At 42.2% G+C, this 21,419-nt stretch overlaps 1 protein-coding gene across 6 annotated transcripts in view; it reads right to left on the reverse strand.

Annotated features, from left to right (window-relative positions):
• NEK10 (NIMA related kinase 10) overlaps positions 1 to 20,210 on the reverse strand; it is a 380,936-nt gene extending 360,726 nt beyond the window's left edge. For 5 of the 6 annotated variants that reach the window (XM_075586980.1, XM_075586978.1, XM_075586981.1 and 2 more), the window contains exons 1-2: positions 20,098 to 20,210; positions 1,679 to 1,789 (exon numbers count right to left, since the gene is read on the reverse strand). In XM_075586980.1, the coding sequence (XP_075443095.1) occupies positions 1,679 to 1,752 (74 nt within the window). In that variant the 5' untranslated portion in view covers positions 1,753 to 1,789; positions 20,098 to 20,210. Of the gene's footprint in view, positions 1 to 1,678; positions 1,790 to 7,598; positions 7,746 to 20,097 lie in introns of all 6 variants that reach the window. The other variant, XM_075586979.1, reaches the window with a different exon arrangement.
• Positions 20,211 to 21,419: the final 1,209 nt, after the last annotated feature.

The following is a 21,419-nucleotide window of genomic DNA, read 5'->3' on the forward strand; positions in this document are numbered from 1 at the left end:
TTTCATGGATCCGATTTCTTCGGGTGCAATTCTTCGTGTTTCCGTGGCAGAAATGAATGAATTTTAATGTGTACAGTACAGTACTGTGTCACTTTGCAGGTGTTTAAAAACCACAATACTAAAATGCCATTTTCTGCACTCGATAAAAACGAGTCAACACGCGGTCATGATGCGCCATGACATGGGTATTCCGAGATATACAATGCGTGATATGTTCGAATAACGGCCGCTGCATCTATACATTCATTTACCATGTCACTCTGCATACCTCTCTCACTAGTCAATATTACCATCAAACACTTTCCTACCCATGCTCTCCTTTTTCCATTTTTACTCCTACAGTATTCCCCCCTAAACCGTCTGTATAAAATAGCATAAGCGCAGGTACAGATGCCTAATTAATTCCATGCCAGCCTTCTCTCAGAAAATACAACCATTTATTGTGCTTATTAGTGACATTAAAATGATATTGTGATGACCATGTACTGTATCAACAATTAAATGATTGTTACAAGTTTAACAGTATCAGCTGGGTCGCAAAAACCCAAGCACATAATACAATGGAGGTAGATATTATACTGACAACCAGTGAAGAAAAAAAATCCTCTGGCAGTTATCAACTCTAATGACTAAAGTGTCACTAAATGTAAAACATTTGACTAACAAGACTAACATGATGTTGAGGTATATACCACTTTACTTTTCTTATGTACAACCTATATTCGGTGACTTCTCTCTGGAAATACATATAAAGCACCAAGAAATGTCACCTTAAATGGCACTACATGAAAATGACTCAAGGACTTCAATACACACTGTACTTTGTAAAAGGAACAAGGGATAGGGGTTGTAAGAAAGTTTTTGTTACATCAAAGGCAGCAGTAATTCCTTTATCAAAATGACATTTAAAATGGCAAAGGCCTAGCACCAAAAGAAGAAAGACATAGGGACTTTACTGAGATGCAATGTGCACTTCGTAGAAGGAACTGGTGTTATGAACTAAAGTTTTTATTGTATCAAAGGCAGCAGAAATCCTTGTCAGAATTTTTTTTATCAAGAAGCAATGCTATGGGCTTAAGAATGTCAGTTGTGAAATGTGAGAAAGTACTTGTTCTCTAACGTATTTGCTATCCTTTATCAATAATTCACTATTTGAAGGATTACATGAATTAAAAATACAAAGTCTCAAAACTGTTGTAAATCTTGTTGACTAACAAAAGTAACTTAGTGTATTGTATTCCATGTAAAACATGTGCAGAACAATATTCAACTGTTATTGATAAATAGGACAGTGTCCCCTGGTGGAACTTCCATAAGTACTTACTGTATTAACAGAGGAGTTTTAGGTTCAGTCACAAGATAATTTTTAGGGTCTGAAAACGCAATTTCATTTTGTTTTTTTATTTAACTTCTAAATTGCTGAGATGACATATTGAAAATGCATTTCAAATTAAGAATTGCACTAATGTTTGCCTTATCTACCTTCAAGATTTAAATTTCTTAAGAAACCTATTAAGTGATTTTCTTCTGCTCCTGTCACCTGAAATGTTGAGTGTCGACATCCTAGTTAGAAAGTTATTACTGGTATTAGTCACTGTCATCTCCCCACATATAGAATTACCTCTGCAACCTCCATTTTTGTGATAATCTTTCGTTAAAATAAACAAAGTTAACACACCTTTTAGTGGACCCCTGGTTTTTCTTCTCGGGTGTTTTTTCTGATTTTTTCCCTTTTTCGTGTTGATGCGGCATTATAAAACCTCAGGTCTATAAATCATATTTTGCATTCCTATAAAAAAAATAGATGTAAAGTAAATAATAGGAACATTATAATAAATTATCCAAAACAACAATAGTGCGGTCCCCACACTCAAAAAAGGTATACAATGAAAGCTAATACCAATAGAGTTTGAAAAAATGCAAAAGTATATATACAAGTAATAAAGCATACACTGTTGAACACTATATAAACAACAATAGCCGTCAATCCAGTTAATATGAAAGTGTTAAAGCATACTGTACATGCGCGGAATAGAGATGCGAGCAGAGAGAGGTAAACCGGACTGTGCACAAGCCTGGGGGAGCCTCTGAACGCTGGAGGAGCCAACCTTGGACGTTGGACGGCTGAAAACAGATGACAGCACAGACATTCCAACAGAGAGAGACTGCTTCCAAACAACCTAAGCTGCAAAATCAAACCACAATGCCTTGTGTGTTTGTTTGTTTGTTTGTGAGTGTAAATTTTATTTGTTATCTCTTTATTGTCATTAAACAGTATTATGCTATGCCTTTCTCCATTCTAATTTCAAGATACCATCTGGAATGATATAGAGTAGCATACACACTGGGAACAGGATACAAGCAAGTGTTAAGTTCTCTAGTTTTAGCTTTCAGGATCATTCATAAGTGATATCAACCCATATTACACCATCTGTATGTGGTTTGTTTTCTTTTTGTTTTTCCCCCTATATACCATGGAGAGGAAGCAATGAAACCACACGCTGGAGGACTTTTGTTTTTTCTCTTAAGATCCATATTAAGACTGCAGACCTCTTTTTGAGACTTCCAGCTCTCCACGAGACTGTGAAATTCCCTTTTTAGAGATTTCCAGTTCTGAGCAGCTACTGCTGATCTCCTGGTGTGAGGCATTCAGCTCTATACGGAGTGTGTGAACCTTGTTCTGGAAGATGTCCAAGTCTGTCCTGATACCACTGACCTTCTGGTGAGAGACCTCCAGCTCTATACTGAGAGCTTGAACCTCTTTCCGAAAGACCTTCTGCTCGGTAGCTAAACTGTGAAACTCTTTCTGGGAGACGGCCAGCTCTGCACGGAGACTGCGAATCTCTTCCCAAGAGACATTGGGCTCCATACTGAGATTGAAAAACTCCTTTTGAGAGCGTCCCAGATCTATACCAAGATGGAGGGTCTCACTTTGAGCCTCCTCATGCTTCTTGTCTATGGCAGTAAGTTCAGTGTTCCTTGTCTCCATATGGTCAAGAGTTGATCCTGTCTTTCACCCTGCTTTTCATCCCTCGTGGTAAATTCAGCATTCACTGTCTACAGAGCTATCAACAGCTGGCGTTGTAGTAGGGCAATGTATCTGTCCTGCTTGCCCAGAACTTTTTTAAACAACTGTTCCTAGTCTGTTGGTAGTGCATCTTCAGGGTTGGTCAAAGGACACTCACTCACTTGGTCCGGCTCTGCTTCCCTGGTATGGTTTTTGAAGGTTTCTCCCTTGAGGACCGGAGAGACACGTTTTCAGGGTACACAACCGCTGCCTTTGGCCCTCTGGGGATTCTGTCTTTCCTGAGGTGAACCCTTTATTTGCTCTAGACTCCAGGGTATCTCGACCCCCCCTTTTATTTGCGGGATCTGCAGACGTTTATGACCCTTCCATGGTAAGCAGAGAACCTTATTTCTTTTTCCGCCTTTTTCCCTTGGACGACTCCGTCCCATCAGGGATAGTGGGGTCTCCTTCTTTGTTTGAAACTTCAGCAGTTTCATTGCATCCACCATGCTTTTCTTGCAGTTGCATTAGCTGGCCGAAATATTCGGCCAGCCCTTGCCGCCGCCAATCATCTTCACAGTCGTAGAGACCTGTCTTTATGTGGAATACAGGGTTCGGGCAGCTCCCCCATCCTAGAGGTGTTTTGGGGCCAACATAAGAGACATCCTTCTCCTCATCAATATCCTCATAGGATTGGAAGGGACACTCTTCCGTGTGGCCGGGTTCATTACTGGAACACCACATTTTGCCCTCCATTTTGGCTGTATCAGGTGCATTTTTCCTCCTGACCTAGCAAGGCGCTGTTGCAATAATTTTCTCTGTATATGCTAGATCCCCAGCTGGTAGTCCTAAAGGTGACTTCACTTGTAGAGTTCATAATTCTCACATGTGTCCCTGTAGACTTTTTACTTTTCTTAGTGGCCATTTTAAAAACCCATGGGATTTTTTTTCTTCACACACGTTGCGAGGTAGACTTTTGTCACAGAATCAGTACTTTGTGTGGGTCCCCATCTGTTGCAGTCCCCTCCGTAAGACTGTGGCGATGTGGCTGAAGTAAAAAATATTAACTCGCTTGGGTGTCACTGCCGCAGTTCATGCGCAGAGGTTCCATGCTTGGACATTTCAACTGGAAAAAGCCCTGTGCTAACTGATGTATGACTTTATTCATCTTGCCCAGAAGTGGCTTCAGTCTGAAGTCAACTCAGCAGCACAGATAGTGGAACAACTGGTAATGAACAAATTCTTAAGAGGTTGGTCATGTTATAAAGGACTGTCCCTCATTCAATTAACTCATGCAATTTAATGTAGGGCGGGGAAATGATCATGTTCATAAAATATATTCCTGCGCAGTGGGATTTGCATTTGCTGTGGTCCCCTCTAATGTTCAACATTATCTATAAAGGTAGAGGGGAAAAAACTGCTCGAGCTCTGCTAGACTCTGGGAGCATGGTTACTCTAGTGTCCCAACGATTGATAAATCGCAACAAACTAGACATCTCCAAGACAATTGATATAATATGTATTCATGGGGACAAACGCCAACATCGTAATGCTGAAGTGGATTTGGAGACCAAAAGGGGTTCATTGTTTTATAGGGTGGGAGTAGTACCTGAAATAACCCATAATGTTGTCCTGGGGATAGATTTCCCTTATTTTCTGGATCTGTGGGGAGTCACTGATGACTGCAAAAAAATGGTTCCTCTGAAGAAGGAAAATATGATAAGAAATTAAGCAACATTTCCTTTTCCAGATTAGGTTTTTGAGGGTAAAAACAAAGTAAAAAAAAAATCTTAGGGAAAAATCGGGCTCCTTTAATTGTAATGATAAGGGATTAATCTGGTCAGGAAGTAGGACTTCTGGATCTGGATTTTAACCCTGGGAAGTTGGGGCTGCACAAAGGGATCACCCTACTTTCATAGAAGCAAGGGAAAATATCCAGGTCCTAAATGGGTTCCCTGTACGTTCTAATGTTCCCCTCTGTTTCCCCTATTTTGAAGTTGAAATAATCTTGTTCTGCCTAGTGAATGATCCCAGTAAGGTAAAAAAGTGCTGGTCTCCCATGACAACATCTTTTTAGAAAGGAAAGGTATACAGGGATATACCTAATAAGTAAACATGGGAAAGATGTTAATCCAGGGAGTAATCTGATTTTTGGAGTCAGGAAGGAATTTATTTTTCCCCTTATGAGATATCATTGGATGAGATTTCACAGTTTTTTTGTTTGCCTTCCTCTGGACCAATATACTGTAAGTACGGATATAGGATAAAGTATCTGTCGTCTAAATTTAGCATAGGTTTAACTTGATGGACGCATGTCTTTTTTCAACCTCATCTACTAATTAAATAACTATGTAATACTGTGTTATTAAAATAAAATAAAAGCAGCCTTATTGCCTGTTAGAGGCGTGCAGGGAGAGTGACCAATTCAATCTAGTCTCACTGTGCGTCTCTTACAGACTGATATAGTCCGGTAGGATTCACACAGCGGGAGTCCCATTCAGAAGCAGGGACCCCCGCTGTGCTAATCCCTGCGGAGCCATTAGTCTCCTTACTGGCACTCAGCGAGCACATGTGCGCTTAGACGATGCCATGGCGGATTTTGTGAGGACAGCACGACCAACCATAAGGCTGCATCTATAAGTCATTCTTCAAATACATGTGCATATAATGCACGAAATATAAAAGGAACACAAAAGAATATGCAGGTCCACAACACTGGATCAGAGGCAACCAAGACACTGAAAAATATTTGCACTATAAGGCTTGTACACCTGACTTAGGAAAACGCCTTAACTGCCACTTACTTGACATTTGTGGTTTAAGTTGCACAATGCAAATGCCATAAATACTTCTGAGATTGATTACAATGTAAAAATACAGTGCTTTCTATTTTAGTAAGATTATCAGTCCAATATGAAAAAGGCATGCTTTTAAAGCAACAATCCCGCCCATTTTGCCTAATGACATTTTTACAGAATTCAAACCCAGGGGTTCTCTTTAGCTAAACCACATTATTTCCCCCAATATACAGTACTTACCGGCTTAGTTGCCAATGTAGCTTCCTGGATTTTGAAAGATGGTGAATTTGGATGCAAATTTGATTTCACAGGTCAGAGTGAAACACTAACAACTAAACTCGTAAATAAATCGATAACCGGGAGAGCCACACATCTAAAATAGTGCTCCAGGGAACCGCTCAAATTCTTTCACAAAAAATAAATAGTAAAAAAAAAATAAGTTGGGGGGGTGGGAGGGAGGATTTCTCCTTTAACATTTAACATAATAGGGGTCTGGTGGCACCAGAGAGCATGTGAGGAATAGAAAGGTGCACTCATCCAAAAAACAGAATACTGCCTTGCTAAACGGATGAATTTCAGATAAAAACTCTAGTAGAGGTGAATGCAGCACTCACACGGTCCTCTAATTTTTGTAGTGCTTATTCACAGATCGACGTTTCGGTCCTAAATTATGGACCTTTCCCAAGATCACAGTGATCACATGATGTGGCCATAGCTACGGATGCTGGAAACGGAAGTGGAGGGGGATCCATTTCCATTTGGTTTTTGTTGGCTACTCCGTTGGAGATGTCAGCCCTGATCAGCACCTAGAGAATGAGCAAGTGCCTGTGATGTACCTGGCATGTCATAAGGACCAATGGGTGCCATGTCCCATGCTGTACCAAGTACGTTATTAGGGCACTGTAAAGTCATTTGTACACTTAAATAGTACAGTATGGCTCTAGGGAGCAAAAAGAGACAAAGTAGGCCTGCATTTTACAATCCATTGTAACTTTATCATAACTGACAAGCTTTCTTCAACATTTTAGGGTGTCCTTTATCAAAGCCTCCCCCCCTTCAAAATGAATGGAAGAAAACAGCACCAGATTTTTTGCTTTAAAAAAAAAAATCTTATTGCTTGCAAGTGATGCCTTTTATTAGAGAGATCAGACATTACTGGGCCTATACTATAAGCCTGGATAAGCCACTTATCCAGCACCTATAGGCCAAAATGCCTACTATTATTCAGTAAGCCTGGATAAGTGGGTGATAAAGACATGAATCACCAAATTTTTCCGCCGACAAAATTTTTTTTTAAATCGCTGATTGACCACTGGTTGGGGGGTAAATATACCCCCCTCCCCCCAACCACTTATCGGCAGGTTCTGAAACTCATGCAAATCTAGTAGCCGTGATTACCTTATCGAGGCAAATCGCGGCTCTAGAATCGTGGCTCCAGAATGGCGAGTTTCTCCCAAAATCCTAACGCCAGGAAAAGTTGGTGTGAGGCTGGTGAGAAGCTGCTGAGAGGCAGCCAGACAGGATTTAGGGAAAAAATTGCTTTTTTTCTGCATCGCATTGATATCGGGAGTCTCCGGAGCCGATACCCATTAATATCAGCACTGGAGATACCCGGCATGAATCCCATGCAATAAAAATGCATTTACACGCAACTTCATTACCTTAGCGGCTAACTGCTAAGGCAATGAAGGGGATAACCCCCCCTACTCCACTACCCACCTACCAAGGGCCAAATACCCCCCCCCCCCCTCACCCACAATAAACATTAAAAACACAACAACACTAATACCCACCTCCGCTACCCCCACATGATTGATACCAGATGCCGCGGGTGTCCGGGGGTTCTAAGGTGGTCCCTGTGGGTGTCCGGGGTTCCTCAGGTGGTCCCCGTGGGTGTCTGGGGGCCCTCGGGTGGTCGTCGTGGGCCTGCGGTACCAATTCTGTGGCAAAAAAAGTGTGGAATACATTGAAATAAATATACCCCCTCCCCCCAACACATACCGTAATGGGCAAAATAACTATTATCCAGATATGGATAATGGCTCATTTGCCCATTATAAAATAAAACATCAGCCAGCCAGCATAAATAAAGTAAATAAAACTTTCTACTTACCCCTGCCATCATAAAGGGCATCCTCATCAGCATACTCCAGGTCCATGTCCTCCGATGCCAGCAAGAATACATGACAAAATACAAACTAATGGGCCCCTAACCCCTTAATTACCTTAGCGGTTATTAACCACTATAGTAATTAAGGGGTTAACCCACCCTCCCCCGCTAGGCACCCGGGAGGCCTAACCACCCACCCCAGGACCACTATACACACCCTATACCCATTGATTAGCATAGTGGTACATCATACCCCTATAATATGGTAGAACACAATGGGAGTACCCCTCAGCTAAATATGATACAAAATAGGACGGGCGAGGAGTGCTAATGGGTAGGGTAAATGTGATATTCTAAGAGAAAAGAAACCCAACATATAGCACTCGAACTTCCAAACTGAATTATTAGTGTCAAATTTAAAATGATCTTTAATGGTCATAAATGTTCAAATAAAGGTGGTATAAAATAAACATATAATAGACGCACGCTATTTGTCCTATGTCGAATGTAGTGTAACACCTTAGATCAGTAGTATTAAAAGTTCCATGTTATCCATTGTCAGAAAGAATACATGAAAAAATGTAATCTCATGGCCCCTAACCCCTTAATGGTAAATAACCACTATAGTAATTAAGGGGTTAACCCACCCTCCCCCGCTACCCACCCGGGAGACCTAACCACCCACCCTCTACCCATTGATTGTCATAGTGGTACATCATACCCTTATAATATGGGCATGATAAGCCACTATAGCAGTCAATGGTCACCCTAATAAAAAAGCATGAAGGCCAAAAATACACAATAATAAAAGATATACACAAGGACCTAAACACCCCCTTTTCAATAAATAAAAGCACTAGCCAACCAATTAAATAAATAAAATAGCTAGCCACCCAAACAATTTAATAAAAGCACTTACCAACAAAACAATTAATTAATTTTAAAAACTAGCCAACAAAACAATGAATTAATTGAAACCAGTAGCCAACAAAACAAATAATTAATTTAAAATGCTAACCAATCCTAAAATGTACTAAAAATAAGCCATCCAAATTCCAAACAATTGAATCCAAACAATAAAAACAAATAGAAAACATTACAATCAATTAAAAACAAGCATTTGCCAAAAAAAATTTTGGCTGTCACTGTATTTATCTGTACTCTAAAGGGGCACAGATTAATAAATTATCAGTGAATGGGCAATCACAAACATAAAAATAAATAAATACAATGAAAAAGACATCTACTGTATACACATTCACAATTTCTCTTGCCTTTAGAAGTCTTCACCCCCGAATCCCATTCTATCTGCAAGCTCCTGTACCGCAACGTCATCACCCTCAATCCAACGCCATCCACCTTGGGAAAAAAAAAGGTTCTTTCTTTTATCTTCTATCATCGTCTTTGTCTTCATCTGTCATTATTTTCTTCTTTTCTTTAATCTTCTTTCTTCATCTGTCAATCTAAAGCTCCATGGTAAATCCACAACAGGATGGTGTCTCGTCGGCTTCTTGAGGTAAAATGAGACTTACAGGCCTTATATATGACCTGTAACGTCACATTTTATGGTCAGATGGTACAGCTCCAATCTAATTGGACGCTATTCCATGTGTCTGCCTCTTTTTTTTTTTAAAGGATGTGACGTCATCTCCAAGGGAGGTACGTCACATCCTAAAAACCACATGGCTATATCACATGGTATTACAGCCAATGGGATTGAAGACAATCCCATTGGTTGCTGTACCATGTGATAGGTCACATTAGCTCAAAAGGATGTGACATCCCTTAGAGTGACGTCACATCCTTTTGATTGTTTTGTTGGCTAGTGTTTAAAATTAAATAATTGTTTTGTTGGTTAGTGCTTTTATTTATTAAATTGATTGCTTGGCTAGTGCTTTTATTTCTTTATTTAAATATTTGGCTAGTGCTTTTATTTCTTTATTTAATTGGTTGCCTAGTGCTTTTATTTATTTTATTGGGGTGTTTAGGTACTTAGGTTTATATATTTTATTATTTTGTATTTTTGGCCTTCGTGCTTTTTTATTAGGGTGACCATTGACTGCTATAGTGGCTTATCATGCCCACATTATAATCGGTATGATGTAGCACTATAGCAATCAATGGGTAGAGGGTGGGTATAGTGGTCTCGGGGTGCGTGGTTAGGCCTCCCAGGTGGGTAGCGGGGGGAGGGTGGGTTAACCCCTTAATTACTATAGCGGTTAATAACCGCTATGGTAATTAAGGGTTTAGGGGCCCATTAGGTTGTATTTTTTCATGTATTCTTGCGGCATCGCAGGTCATGGACCTGGAGTATGCTGATGAGGATGCCCTTCATGATGGCAGGGGTACGTAGAAAGTTTTATTTACTATATGCTTTCTGGCTACTGTTTGATTTTATAATGGGCAAATGCACTATTATCCATATATTTTTGCCCATTAATGTACTGTATGTGTTGGGGGGAGAAGAGGGGTGTATTTATTTCAATGTATTCCACATTTTGTTTTTGCCACAGGATTGGTACTGCAGGCCAATGGGGACCCGTCCTGACCACCCAATGTCCACCAGACATCTGCGGGTATCACCTGAGGACCTCCAGACACCTGTGGGGACCACCTGAGGACCTACAGACACCCGCGGGGACCACCTGAGGACCCCCAGACACGATGACTGAGGGCCCCCAGACACCCACTGGGACCACCTGAGGCAACCCAGACACCTGCGGTCTCTGGTATCAATCATGTGGGGGTAGAGGAGGTGATTATTAGTGCTGTTGTGTTTTTCATGTTTATTGCGGGTAGTAGCTGTTTTAATATAAATTTGAATACTAGTGTAGATGAGCAGGGGGTCTCCAGAGCAGAACTGTGTTTATTTGAGGTCCGGGGACCCCCTGCTTACCGAGATACAGGCCCCATTATGGGGTGCCGGTATCTCCAATGCATTTAAATGTCACATGACCGTGGGAATAAAATGCATAGGAGATACTGGTACCCCATATCTGGGCCTGTATCTCGGGAAGCAGGGGGTCCCCGGACCTGAAATCAATGCGGTTCTGCTCCAGAGACCCCCTGCTCATCTACACTAGTATTAAAATTAATATTAATACACATCGATCTCTGGCGAGATTTACGCAGGGAGAGGTAGCTCTCTCTGTGCAGCTCTCTCTGTGTAATGGAGTGCTCACCACAAACAAGGCGTGAAAGCGATGCCGAGGTGGGGATAGATATATAACGCCACCCACAGCCGCGGGGACTCGCCTGGAGTGTAGCTTGGTCGAGGTTGCCGGGTCGGGTTTGGAGAAGTAAGGATAGTCAAACATACGTGCTGAGTTCTGGGTTGGAGAGATACGGACCATTGCAGGTACTTTAGCCGTGGTCAGGATTGGAGAGATGCGGATCGTTGTGGTACTTAGCCGAGGTCGGGGTTGGAGAGGTGCGGATCGTCGTTGGTAGCCGGGGTCAAGAATATAGAAGAGCAGAGTCCAGAGAGAGAGCCGAGGTCAAGAACAGAGAGCTAGGAACCGAGGAGCAAGACAAGACTGTAGAGGCAAGAGTAGCAGTGAACACTTCGAAACAACAAAGGTTTATGCTCAGCCAAAATGCCAGTGTGACGGCTGAGCATATAAAGAAGACAGGCACCAATGAGGGAGAAGCAGAGTGGAGGCACGTCAGCAGCGCCTGCTATGATTGCCCGTTAAGATGCAAGAGAAAGGTGTGGGAAGGATTGCTGATGAAGATTGATGATGCGGTACCTGCGCACATTGAGCATGTGTCACGTGCGTGTGCCGCTGACGTCACCACACGGGCGCAAGCTGGAGTCGGGACCGGGAGATTGTGCATTTATCTCCGCGCGTGATTCGCACGCACCCATAGTGCGGCGGCTGGTGCTGGATGGCCCCGATGGCGTGTTGCAGGAGGCGGCGAAAGCGGGGCACCCGATCAGGGACCGGGGTAAGCAAGGAGCACGCCGAGGGCGGCGAGACTCACGGATCCTCACTCACTGCAGCTAAAACAAATCGCAGGATTTGGCCTTTACAGAGAGGCGATCATCACGCCGCCGGCTACTCGCCCGTTTTGGGAATTTTGCTATCACAGGTAATTGAGGCTTTCTGAATACCGTGATAGCAACACTCATAAAACTGGTGAATTAAACGGCCCGCAATTTTTTTTATGAACGCTTAAAGCATAGGCTCCTAACTGTCAAGCATTGATCAGTCTATCCCAATTCTACAAGGCAATGGTTATCATCTCTATCCTCAGCAAGTTTTAGGAATAACCAATTAATTAGCCAGGACTAGTGTATGTGTAGTACATCCGAGCACTTAAATAGCATTAGTAGCACACACCGAATACATATATGTGGAAACCTGTATGGAACCTTTACATATGTTTTCTGTTTTTTAAAGACAACTATTTAATTGTGTTTAATTAAGAATACTAAGATCCCTATACTAAGAATTGCAAACTGGTCTTTTGGTGCAAAATTGGATCATGTCAAACGTAAATTGAGCTTTTGTGTACATGTGCACTGAGCTAATATTTCCCCATCTGTGCCAGCTTCATCAAGAAATATTTTTTTCCTTTTCTTTTGGTACACAGAAATGGATTTACGTACAGTTGTAAATGGTACTGTATGTACTAAAAAAAAAATGTTTGTGCACCATGAAGCCAATTAAAAGTGTGTTAAAATCGTCTGCCAACTTGAACTGGTCTTAAACCTTAACTGCTGTTTCATTCTATAAATTAAAAATTTATTATTTTCAGCGTATGGCTATTATAAATATAATCGCACTAATACTTTATATTTTCCAGTACTAGTTATAAATAAAAATATAGTTCTATTTTAAGTTAAATTGTATCAGTCAGATATTAAATATCAGGAATGCGTTAAATTATTTAACGGAACAACTTATGTCATATTTATGAAGTCTTCATAAATATGATGGCATGTTTTGAAGGTTTTATTACTTTTTAGCATTTACATTTTTTAGCAGAGAACAATGATTTTTTTTTTCTAAACTTAGTACATGATTTTTTTATGTAAATGTCAGGAAACATGCTTCATTACCAGATAACCTAACTCTAATTAGAAACACACAGATGGATAACACACCTTCAAAAAACTGTTAACATCAAATATCTGTATATCAATTTTTAGAACACACTGCCAACCTGATCCACTAATCTATAGCATAATGCAAGTTTGAGGGGTTTACATTTTGTTTCCAAATTATTTTAGGATTCTTCCAAATTCAGTGTCAGTTAAACTAATTATTTCAGCCTTGTGTGAGAAAGAAATAGTAAAAGAGGATATAAGGTAGATAAATGAATTAACACTGTGGTATACCAATGAATGGCACTGATACTTTTTGACAACCTAACTCTGCTCATGTCACAACACGTTTTATCACCTGCCATCACATTTCATCAAGAGTTCTCACAACGCTTCATACTTTACATATGTGGTGCTATTTTTATATATCTAATTTCAGACATCTAACCCATGTGTCACATATCATATTCCACTGCATCATATACAATGGAAAATCAAATTAGTACTTGGTATCGTATCAAATGGCATCACAATTTTGCAGGTACAGTACATAGTGATCCAGGTGGCATTCAGAGAAGGAGAAGCTTCAATTGTTTATTTTATTACACAAACCATAATAATGTAGAAATGTACTGACAATGCCTCTACCTTTTTTGCTGAGCAGGGAACAATTGCAGTAATTCACCAATATGACATTCTGCATAATAGAAAAACATAACTTGAGGATAGAGTGAAATTAGTGACTGTACAACTAATGGCTGCTGACCTCTGCGACTGTGCAGCAAATTCCATAATTAGTATTCATTAATGTATAATAGCTGTTCTATTTTCTAGTCCTGATAACCTAACCATGTACATAGCAAATATGTCAAGTCTCACTCATTTCTGCAATCAACTCTCCCACAACTGAGTGGTTTCTTAGGCTGCGACCAGAGTGGAGAGGCGCGTGCGCTCACACTCGGCACGATCTGTTTGATGAATGTTGGTGCTCACGTCCAAAATGTGTGTGCATGCGCACGCGCACGCGCACGTGTGCTTGCACCGGCGCTCTGCTTGGGGAGACACTGAAATTAGTTTTTTCAGCACGATGGCAGATAACATGACAGGGTAAGAGCCAATGAGAGAAGAACAGTCACAAAAAACAATCAGATGGAGCCGAGGAAGTGACGTCACACCCCACTCCAGCAGGGCCGTCTTAACAGCATTATAGGCCCCTGGGCAAAGCAGTGCACTGGGCCCTGCCTACACAACCCCAGCCGTTAATTGCCTCCCGCCAATCCGTTACAATATTCTGCTTCCATAACATTGCAAGTAATAAAAACGGCAAAATTTCTCTCGCGAATGCAGACATGCCAACTCTCCACTACAAGTCGTAATTTTTCTCCTTCTACCGAGTTAGCGGGAGATTTGAATGTGGAGACGGGTGATCGAAAAATTAGTGTTAAATTCTGGTCTGTGAATAGATTAGCATGGGGCCCCTATGTTCGTGGGGACCTGGGCAACTGCCCAGTGTGCCCATGCGTTAAGACGGCACTGCACTCCAGTCTGGCATGCCCCCCTCCCATCTGTGGCACACCACCCCCGCGCGCGTGCTCGAAACTGCAGCAGGACACCAAAATGCTCCTGCTCAGTCAGCACCTGACGTCACGCCTCTCGAGCGTTAGCGTGCATCTCTTCAGCTGGGAGCGCGCGCGTTGCCGCTCGAGCTCCATGACATCATGCGCTCTGCTTGGCCGGGCGATTTCTGGCAAGCTGGTTGGGCGTGGGGGGGATTTCTGGCAACCTAGTTTGGCGTGGGGGGGGCATGTCGAGGGGCGCGGCCATGATGCCATGGAGCTGGTTCGCCTCCATTGGGTGAACCGCTCACGTGACGCGCCAGCGAGCGGCATAAACAAATTTGCTCGTCTCTGCAAGCGGCTGAGCGCCGTGCGTACACGGGCATGCGCAGGCACTCACGCTGGCCGCACACATTGCCGCAATGTGGTTCATTGCGGCGAGCGCACGCGCGCCCGCTCAGCATCACCCTGGCCGCAGCCTTAGACAGGTCTGCAACCCTGCCCCTGCAGACCCATCTAAAAGATATGTGAATGTGCTCACAAGTGATCTTTTTATTTGCTATATGCCATATGGTGGAGGTTTCTTGTCACATTTTTCCCCCACCATAACTTAAAATGTGTATGAGATTGCTATATAGATAGATAGATAGATAGATAGATAGATAGATAGATAGATAGATAGATAGATAGATAGATAGATAGATAGATAGATAACAAATGCACGCCTAATGTAGAGAAATGGTTACCACAAGCTGTCGAATATATATTACTGTGACTTAAAATGTGTATGAGATTGCTAGATAGATAGATAGATAACAAATGCACGCCCTATGTAGAGAAATGGTTACCACAAGCTGTCGAATATATATTACTGTGACAATAGACAGCGGTGCTCCTGGAACAATAATAATATGAAAACAACAAAAAAGAGTACCAAAAATGGAGCACACAGGTATACCGAAAAAGTAGAAATATCAATTTATTAATTAACTTAAAAACAAGGGCGAAAGTTTAAAATGAAGGGGGACACTTCTGAACGCCTCAAATAACCACAAAGGGACTGTGGCAGGACGGCCTGTAGCCGAGGTCAGGGAACAGTCCACACGTGTAGTTTCAGGATAAATGAAAACGTTCAGTGGCTTTATTTCTCCACAGCAACATAACATGCGGGTACACTGTCCCTTTAAGCAAATAAATCCTGCTCCACGTTGGGAGAAAACTGACTAACACAGCAGTCCTAGCTAGCAGGCTGGCTGGCTAAACCATACCCAAACCGTAAGAGTATTTTTAAGCAGTCATGCAAACAAATGAAAGAAATCTTACTTTGGCTGCAGTAAGTAGTGTGCTGTATCTTTCTGGCTAGCAGCACATCTATCCATGTGCTCTCATCTCAGACAGCCAGCTACTGCTACTTAAGGTTCCTGTGAATAGATTCATTGTACTCTTTGATAAAGTTCCTAACGGAACGAAACGCGTCAGAGGATGTGAATCTTTTGTGATGTCCAGCACCACGTTTGAATAAATTTGATTTTAATTTTTATCTATGGCCGAGTTCCTTTTTGCGCAGTGACCGCCGACATCTCTTCTATTTTTGCTACTCTACGTCTTCGGCTGGGGCACACCAAGGATCCCCTGCACTACGGGACACACGTCACCATATCTCCTCCCGTTGCACGCGGGGATAACTGGGATACGTGACGCATCGTTGGAAATCCTCCCGGAGTAACCAGGTTGGCGAGGGCGATGACGTCATTCCGAAGCGCCGCACATGTGGAGCAAACACCGGGAGTTCAACTGAGGGAGCAGTGAAGACACCAGGCGGGCAAAGGGCAGCAGGCATCGGTTGGTTTATCCGTGAGTACAGGAGGGGAGTTTTCAAAAGGCTTCTCATCCAGTCTCCTTACCAGCCCCTGCACAACGGGCCCCCCCCCCTAAGTATTTCAAGTCTGCATTATTGTTGCCTCGCTCATACGCATGAAAGCCTCATATGTTTATTGCAGTGGGATCGCTTGTTCATTTCTACTCATTATAGCATCCGAAGATATTATTTGACCCATATTCAGTCACACTTCTCAGAGCACCGAATATTATGGGGTTTACTCCCCCCACTCTATATGCTGTATATTTCTGGCTAGCAGCACATCTATCCATGTGCTCTCATCTCAGACAGCCAGCTACTGCTGGTAACAAGATCCTTATCTACCTTGCTGGCTCTCAGGTGTCAGCTTACATCCTGATTAGCTAGCTTCCGCCTGAGTTAACCCTTATGAGTGCTGGATGAAGCACTCAGACATATGTTTCCCAGGCATAACTGATAGGGGTTGACTTCACCCTGTCACAGGGACAAATAGGTGAATCTAGAGCATATGCAGAAATGAAACCGCCCTAATGCATAATACAGAGTGATAGTAGATATCAAAGCATGATATAAAGTAACTCTACGGATACAGATACTATACCTATACACCTAAATAGGGCAACGGCAATGTAACTGCAGAGAATTGCTACAAGACACATACACAGAAAAAGCAGTAACAGAATTCTCAAAATACTGCACATACAGTAGATGTTAAGGACTCGTAATACACATAAAAAACAGTAAAACACTCAAATAATGACTGTAGCAGTGTGATGGTGTAAAAGTCACAGCTGAATTGAAAAGGTCAGTCCAAATAAGGAACAGAATCTAAGATTGAATCCATTCCTTGATACATCACCAAAAAAATCAATAAGTGAATGGTTTTATTTCTGTCATATATTCTAGATTCACCTATTTGTCCCTTTGTGTTTATTTGAGGAGTTTGGAAGTGTCCCCCTTAATTTTAGACTTTCTCCCTTGTTTTTAAGTTGTTATTTCTACTTTTTCGGTATAGCTTATTTCTACTTTTTCGGTATAGCTGTGTGCTCCCTTTTTGGTACTCTTTTTTGTTGAATATATATATATATATATATATATATATATATATATATATATATATATATATATATATATACACACACATATACATATACATATACATATACATATACATATACATATATATAGTGCAGAATAAATGAGTTCTCCAGTATTCGGTGATACCTTTTTTATTGGACTAACAATTTATGTCATAGGACAAGCTTTCGAGAGTTATCCTCTCTTCTTCAGGTCTGCTATACTGATATACAAATGAATCTATGGCTAAAACAGTGACACTGTTTTAGCCATAGATTCATTTGTATATCAGTATTGCTTGACCTGAAGAAGAGAGGATAACTCTCAAAAGCTTGTCCTATGACATAAATTGTTAGTCCAATAAAAAAGGTATCACCGAATACTGGAGAACTCATTTATTCTGCACTATCGCAACTGGACTAACACGGCTATTTTCTGCTTTATATATATATATATACATATATACACATATATATATACATATATATACATATATATATACATATATACACACATATATATATATATATATATATATACACACACAGATATACATATACATACACACACATTTCAGTAAGTGTCCATTTTTTCCCTTGCTGCAGTGGGAGCACTGTATGCGAGGTGATAATGGCTGAAAGGTAGGGTTGCAGACATGTCTAAGACATGTGAATGTGCTCACAAGTGATATTCTTTATTGGTGTATATATATATACACACACACACACACACACAAACGTGCAATTCAAGAAGTGACACTGACAACCATGAGCTAAATTGCAGTCAGTGAGTACAGTATGAGGTGGTGTCAGTGAGTACAGTATGAGGTGCAGTCAGTGAGTACAGTATGAGGTGCAGTCAGTGAGTACAGTATGTGGTGCAGTCAGTGAGTACAATATGAGGTGCAGTCAGTGAGTACAGTATGAGGTGCAGTCAGTGAGTACAGTATGTGGTGCAGTCAGTGAGTACAGTATAATGTGCAGTCAGTGAGTACAGTATGGGGTGCAGTCAGTGAGTACAGTATGTGGTGCAGTCCGTGAGTACAATATAAGGTGCCGTCAGTGAGTACAGTATGAGGTGCAGTCAGTGAGTACAGTATGAGGTGCAGTCAGTGAGTACAGTATGTGGTGCAGTCAGTGAGTACAGTATAATGTGCAGTCAGTGAGTACAGTATGGGGTGCAGTCAGTGAGTACAGTATGTGGTGCAGTAAGTGAGTACAGTATAACGTGCAGTCAGTGAGTACAGTAGAAGGTGCAGTCAGTGAGTACAGTATGGGGTGCAGTCAGTGAGTACAGTGTGTGGTGCATTCAGTGAGTACAGCATGAGGTGCAGTCAGTGAGTACAGTATGTGGTGCAGTCAGTGAGTACAGTATGGGGTGCAGTCATGGAGTACAGTATGAGGTGCACTCAGTGAGTACAGTATGAGGTGCAGTCAGTGAGTACAGTGTGTGGTGCAGTCAGTGAGTACAGTATGGGGTGCAGTCAGTGAGTACAGTATGAGGTGCACTCAGTGAGTACAGTATGAGGTGCAGTCACTGAGTACAGTGTGTGGTGCAGTCAGTGAGTACAGTATGGGGTGTAGTCAGTGAGTACAGTATGAAGTGCAGTCAGTGAGTACAGTATGAGGTGCGCTCAGTGAGTACAGTATGGGGTGCAGTCAGTGAGTACAGTGTGTGGTGCAGTCAGTGAGTACAGTGTGTGGTGCAGTCAGTGAGTACAGTATAAGGTGCAGTCAGTGAGTACAGTATAAGGTGCAGTCAGTGAGTACAGTGTGTGGTGCACTCAGTGAGTACAGTGTGTGGTGCAGTCAGTGAGTACAGTATAAGGTGCAGTCAGTGAGTACAATATGGGGTGCACTCAGTGAGTACAGTGTGTGGTGCAGTCAGTGAGTACAGAATGAGGTGCAGTCAGTGAGTACAGTGTGTGTGTGGTGCACTCAGTGAGTACAGTATGGGGTGCAGTCAGTGAGTACAGTGTGTGGTGCGCTCAGTGAGTACAGTGTGTGGTGCAGTCAGTGAGTACAGTGTGTGGTGCAGTCAGTGAGTACAGTGTGTGGTGCAGTCAGTGAGTACAGTGTGTGGTGCAGTCAGTGAGTACAGTATGAGGTGCAGTCAGTGAGTACAGTGTGTGGTGCAGTTAGTGAGTACAGTGTGTGGTGCAGTCAGTGAGTACAGTATAAAGTGCAGTCAGTGAGTACAGTATGGGGTGCAGTCAGTGAGTACAGTGTGGGGTGCAGTCAGTGAGTACAGTATGGGGTGCAGTCAGGGAGTACAGTGTGTGGTGCAGTCAGTGAGTACAGTGTGTGGTGCAGTCAGTGAGTACAGTGTGTGGTGCAGTCAGTGAGTACAGTGTGTGGTGCAGTCAGTGAGTACAGTATGAGGTGCAGTCAGTGAGTACAGTGTGTGGTGCAGTCAGTGAGTACAGTATGAGGTGCAGTCAGTGAGTACAGTGTGTGGTGCAGTCAGTGAGTACAGTATGAGGTGCAGTCAGTGAGTACAGTGTGTGGTGCAGTTAGTGAGTACAGTGTGTGGTGCAGTCAGTGAGTACAGTATGGGGTGCAGTCAGTGAGTACAGTATGGGGTGCAGTCAGTGAGTACAGTATGTGGTGTGCTCAGTGAGTACAGTGTGTGGTGCACTCACCTGCTGGCTCTCTGCGCACACGTTGGTAGGGGGTAGAGAGGCCGCTCCGGACCTGTCTCCGTCCTGCCCGCTCTGCAGTCACTGTCCGTTCTGTGGGTCCTCGGCCGCTGGTCACCAGGGCAACGGCGTAAACAAAAATAACGGTTGCCTGGTGACAGAGGGAGGGAGGTGCGCGCGCACCTGAAAACCACAGCCTCGAGGAGAGAGCGCGTGCATATACAGACACAACGCTAAGCACGCGAGGCTGTATCCGCCTGCGCTCTTCTTGGGATGTAGGGGACGCGCTTCATGGGTTCTCCAAACCCGCTGCTTATATACAGCGATAGGATGAGCTGTTGGGACAGGTGTGAGGTGAGATGTGACATCACAGAGCAGCGTTCCTTCTATATTACACGCGCGCTCTCACTGTGCTGGAGCTCGTTCAGAGCGGCTACAAAAGAAATGCCGCCAGCACAGGCAGGGGTCTACATCTATGGGGAAAAGTGGTACATACTAGCAAAGCAATAGCTCCAAATGTAATACCAATAGGATGTTTCCTTTTATACATGTGGTGCAATTCTTTGCCCCCGATTTGCACCACTTTTGCCTTGATATACATACCCCAAATTCTTCTTCTTTTTTTTTTAAATATAAAATGGGCAATTGCCAATTAAGAAAATAGTTGCTGGTCCTAGAGATGGTCCTCACCTGTTCCGGCAGTAATGTAGCTGAGAGCTGTTTTTCATTACTCAAAATTGGGAGTCAAACTGGTGGACCACAATTGTGCTAAATAAGGATAAATTCTTTATCATTGTTAGATTGATTTTATTTGTTCTTTAAAAAATAACATTTTGTAATGATTTCGGGTTTTAAATGCCATGTCATATAGTTTAAACTCCACACTATTGTTTCCCTTCCTTCCAATTCATCCCTGATATATTGTAATTCGAAATGTCATCTGATTTATTTAGCCCCATAATATTGCACATCTGAAATACATTGTTGCATTTTTAAATAAAATTATTTTCCCCCTGATTTCCTCCTCCTGTTATTGTTCCCATTTTATCCACATTTAAGATATCCAGTAATTTGCTGTCCAGTACATTCAAATTGGGCCCAAACTATTTATTTGTTTAAAATGAATACACCACTTGGCTGACTTTAAGATGGTATTCAATATCTCTAGAAGATTTGTCTTTATCTTTTTAGATTTTGGTAAATGAGCAAACATTTATGGCATAGGGTGCGGTTTTATACAGAGTTCCGGTTTCTTAACTTTTACTTAAGATATTTAGCTTTAAACATTACATATAATATAGATAGTGTAAAGTGACTAATCCCAG

Source organism: Ascaphus truei, chromosome 2 (assembly GCF_040206685.1).
Source record: "Ascaphus truei isolate aAscTru1 chromosome 2, aAscTru1.hap1, whole genome shotgun sequence".
In the NCBI taxonomy this organism is placed as follows: domain Eukaryota; kingdom Metazoa; phylum Chordata; class Amphibia; order Anura; family Ascaphidae; genus Ascaphus; species Ascaphus truei.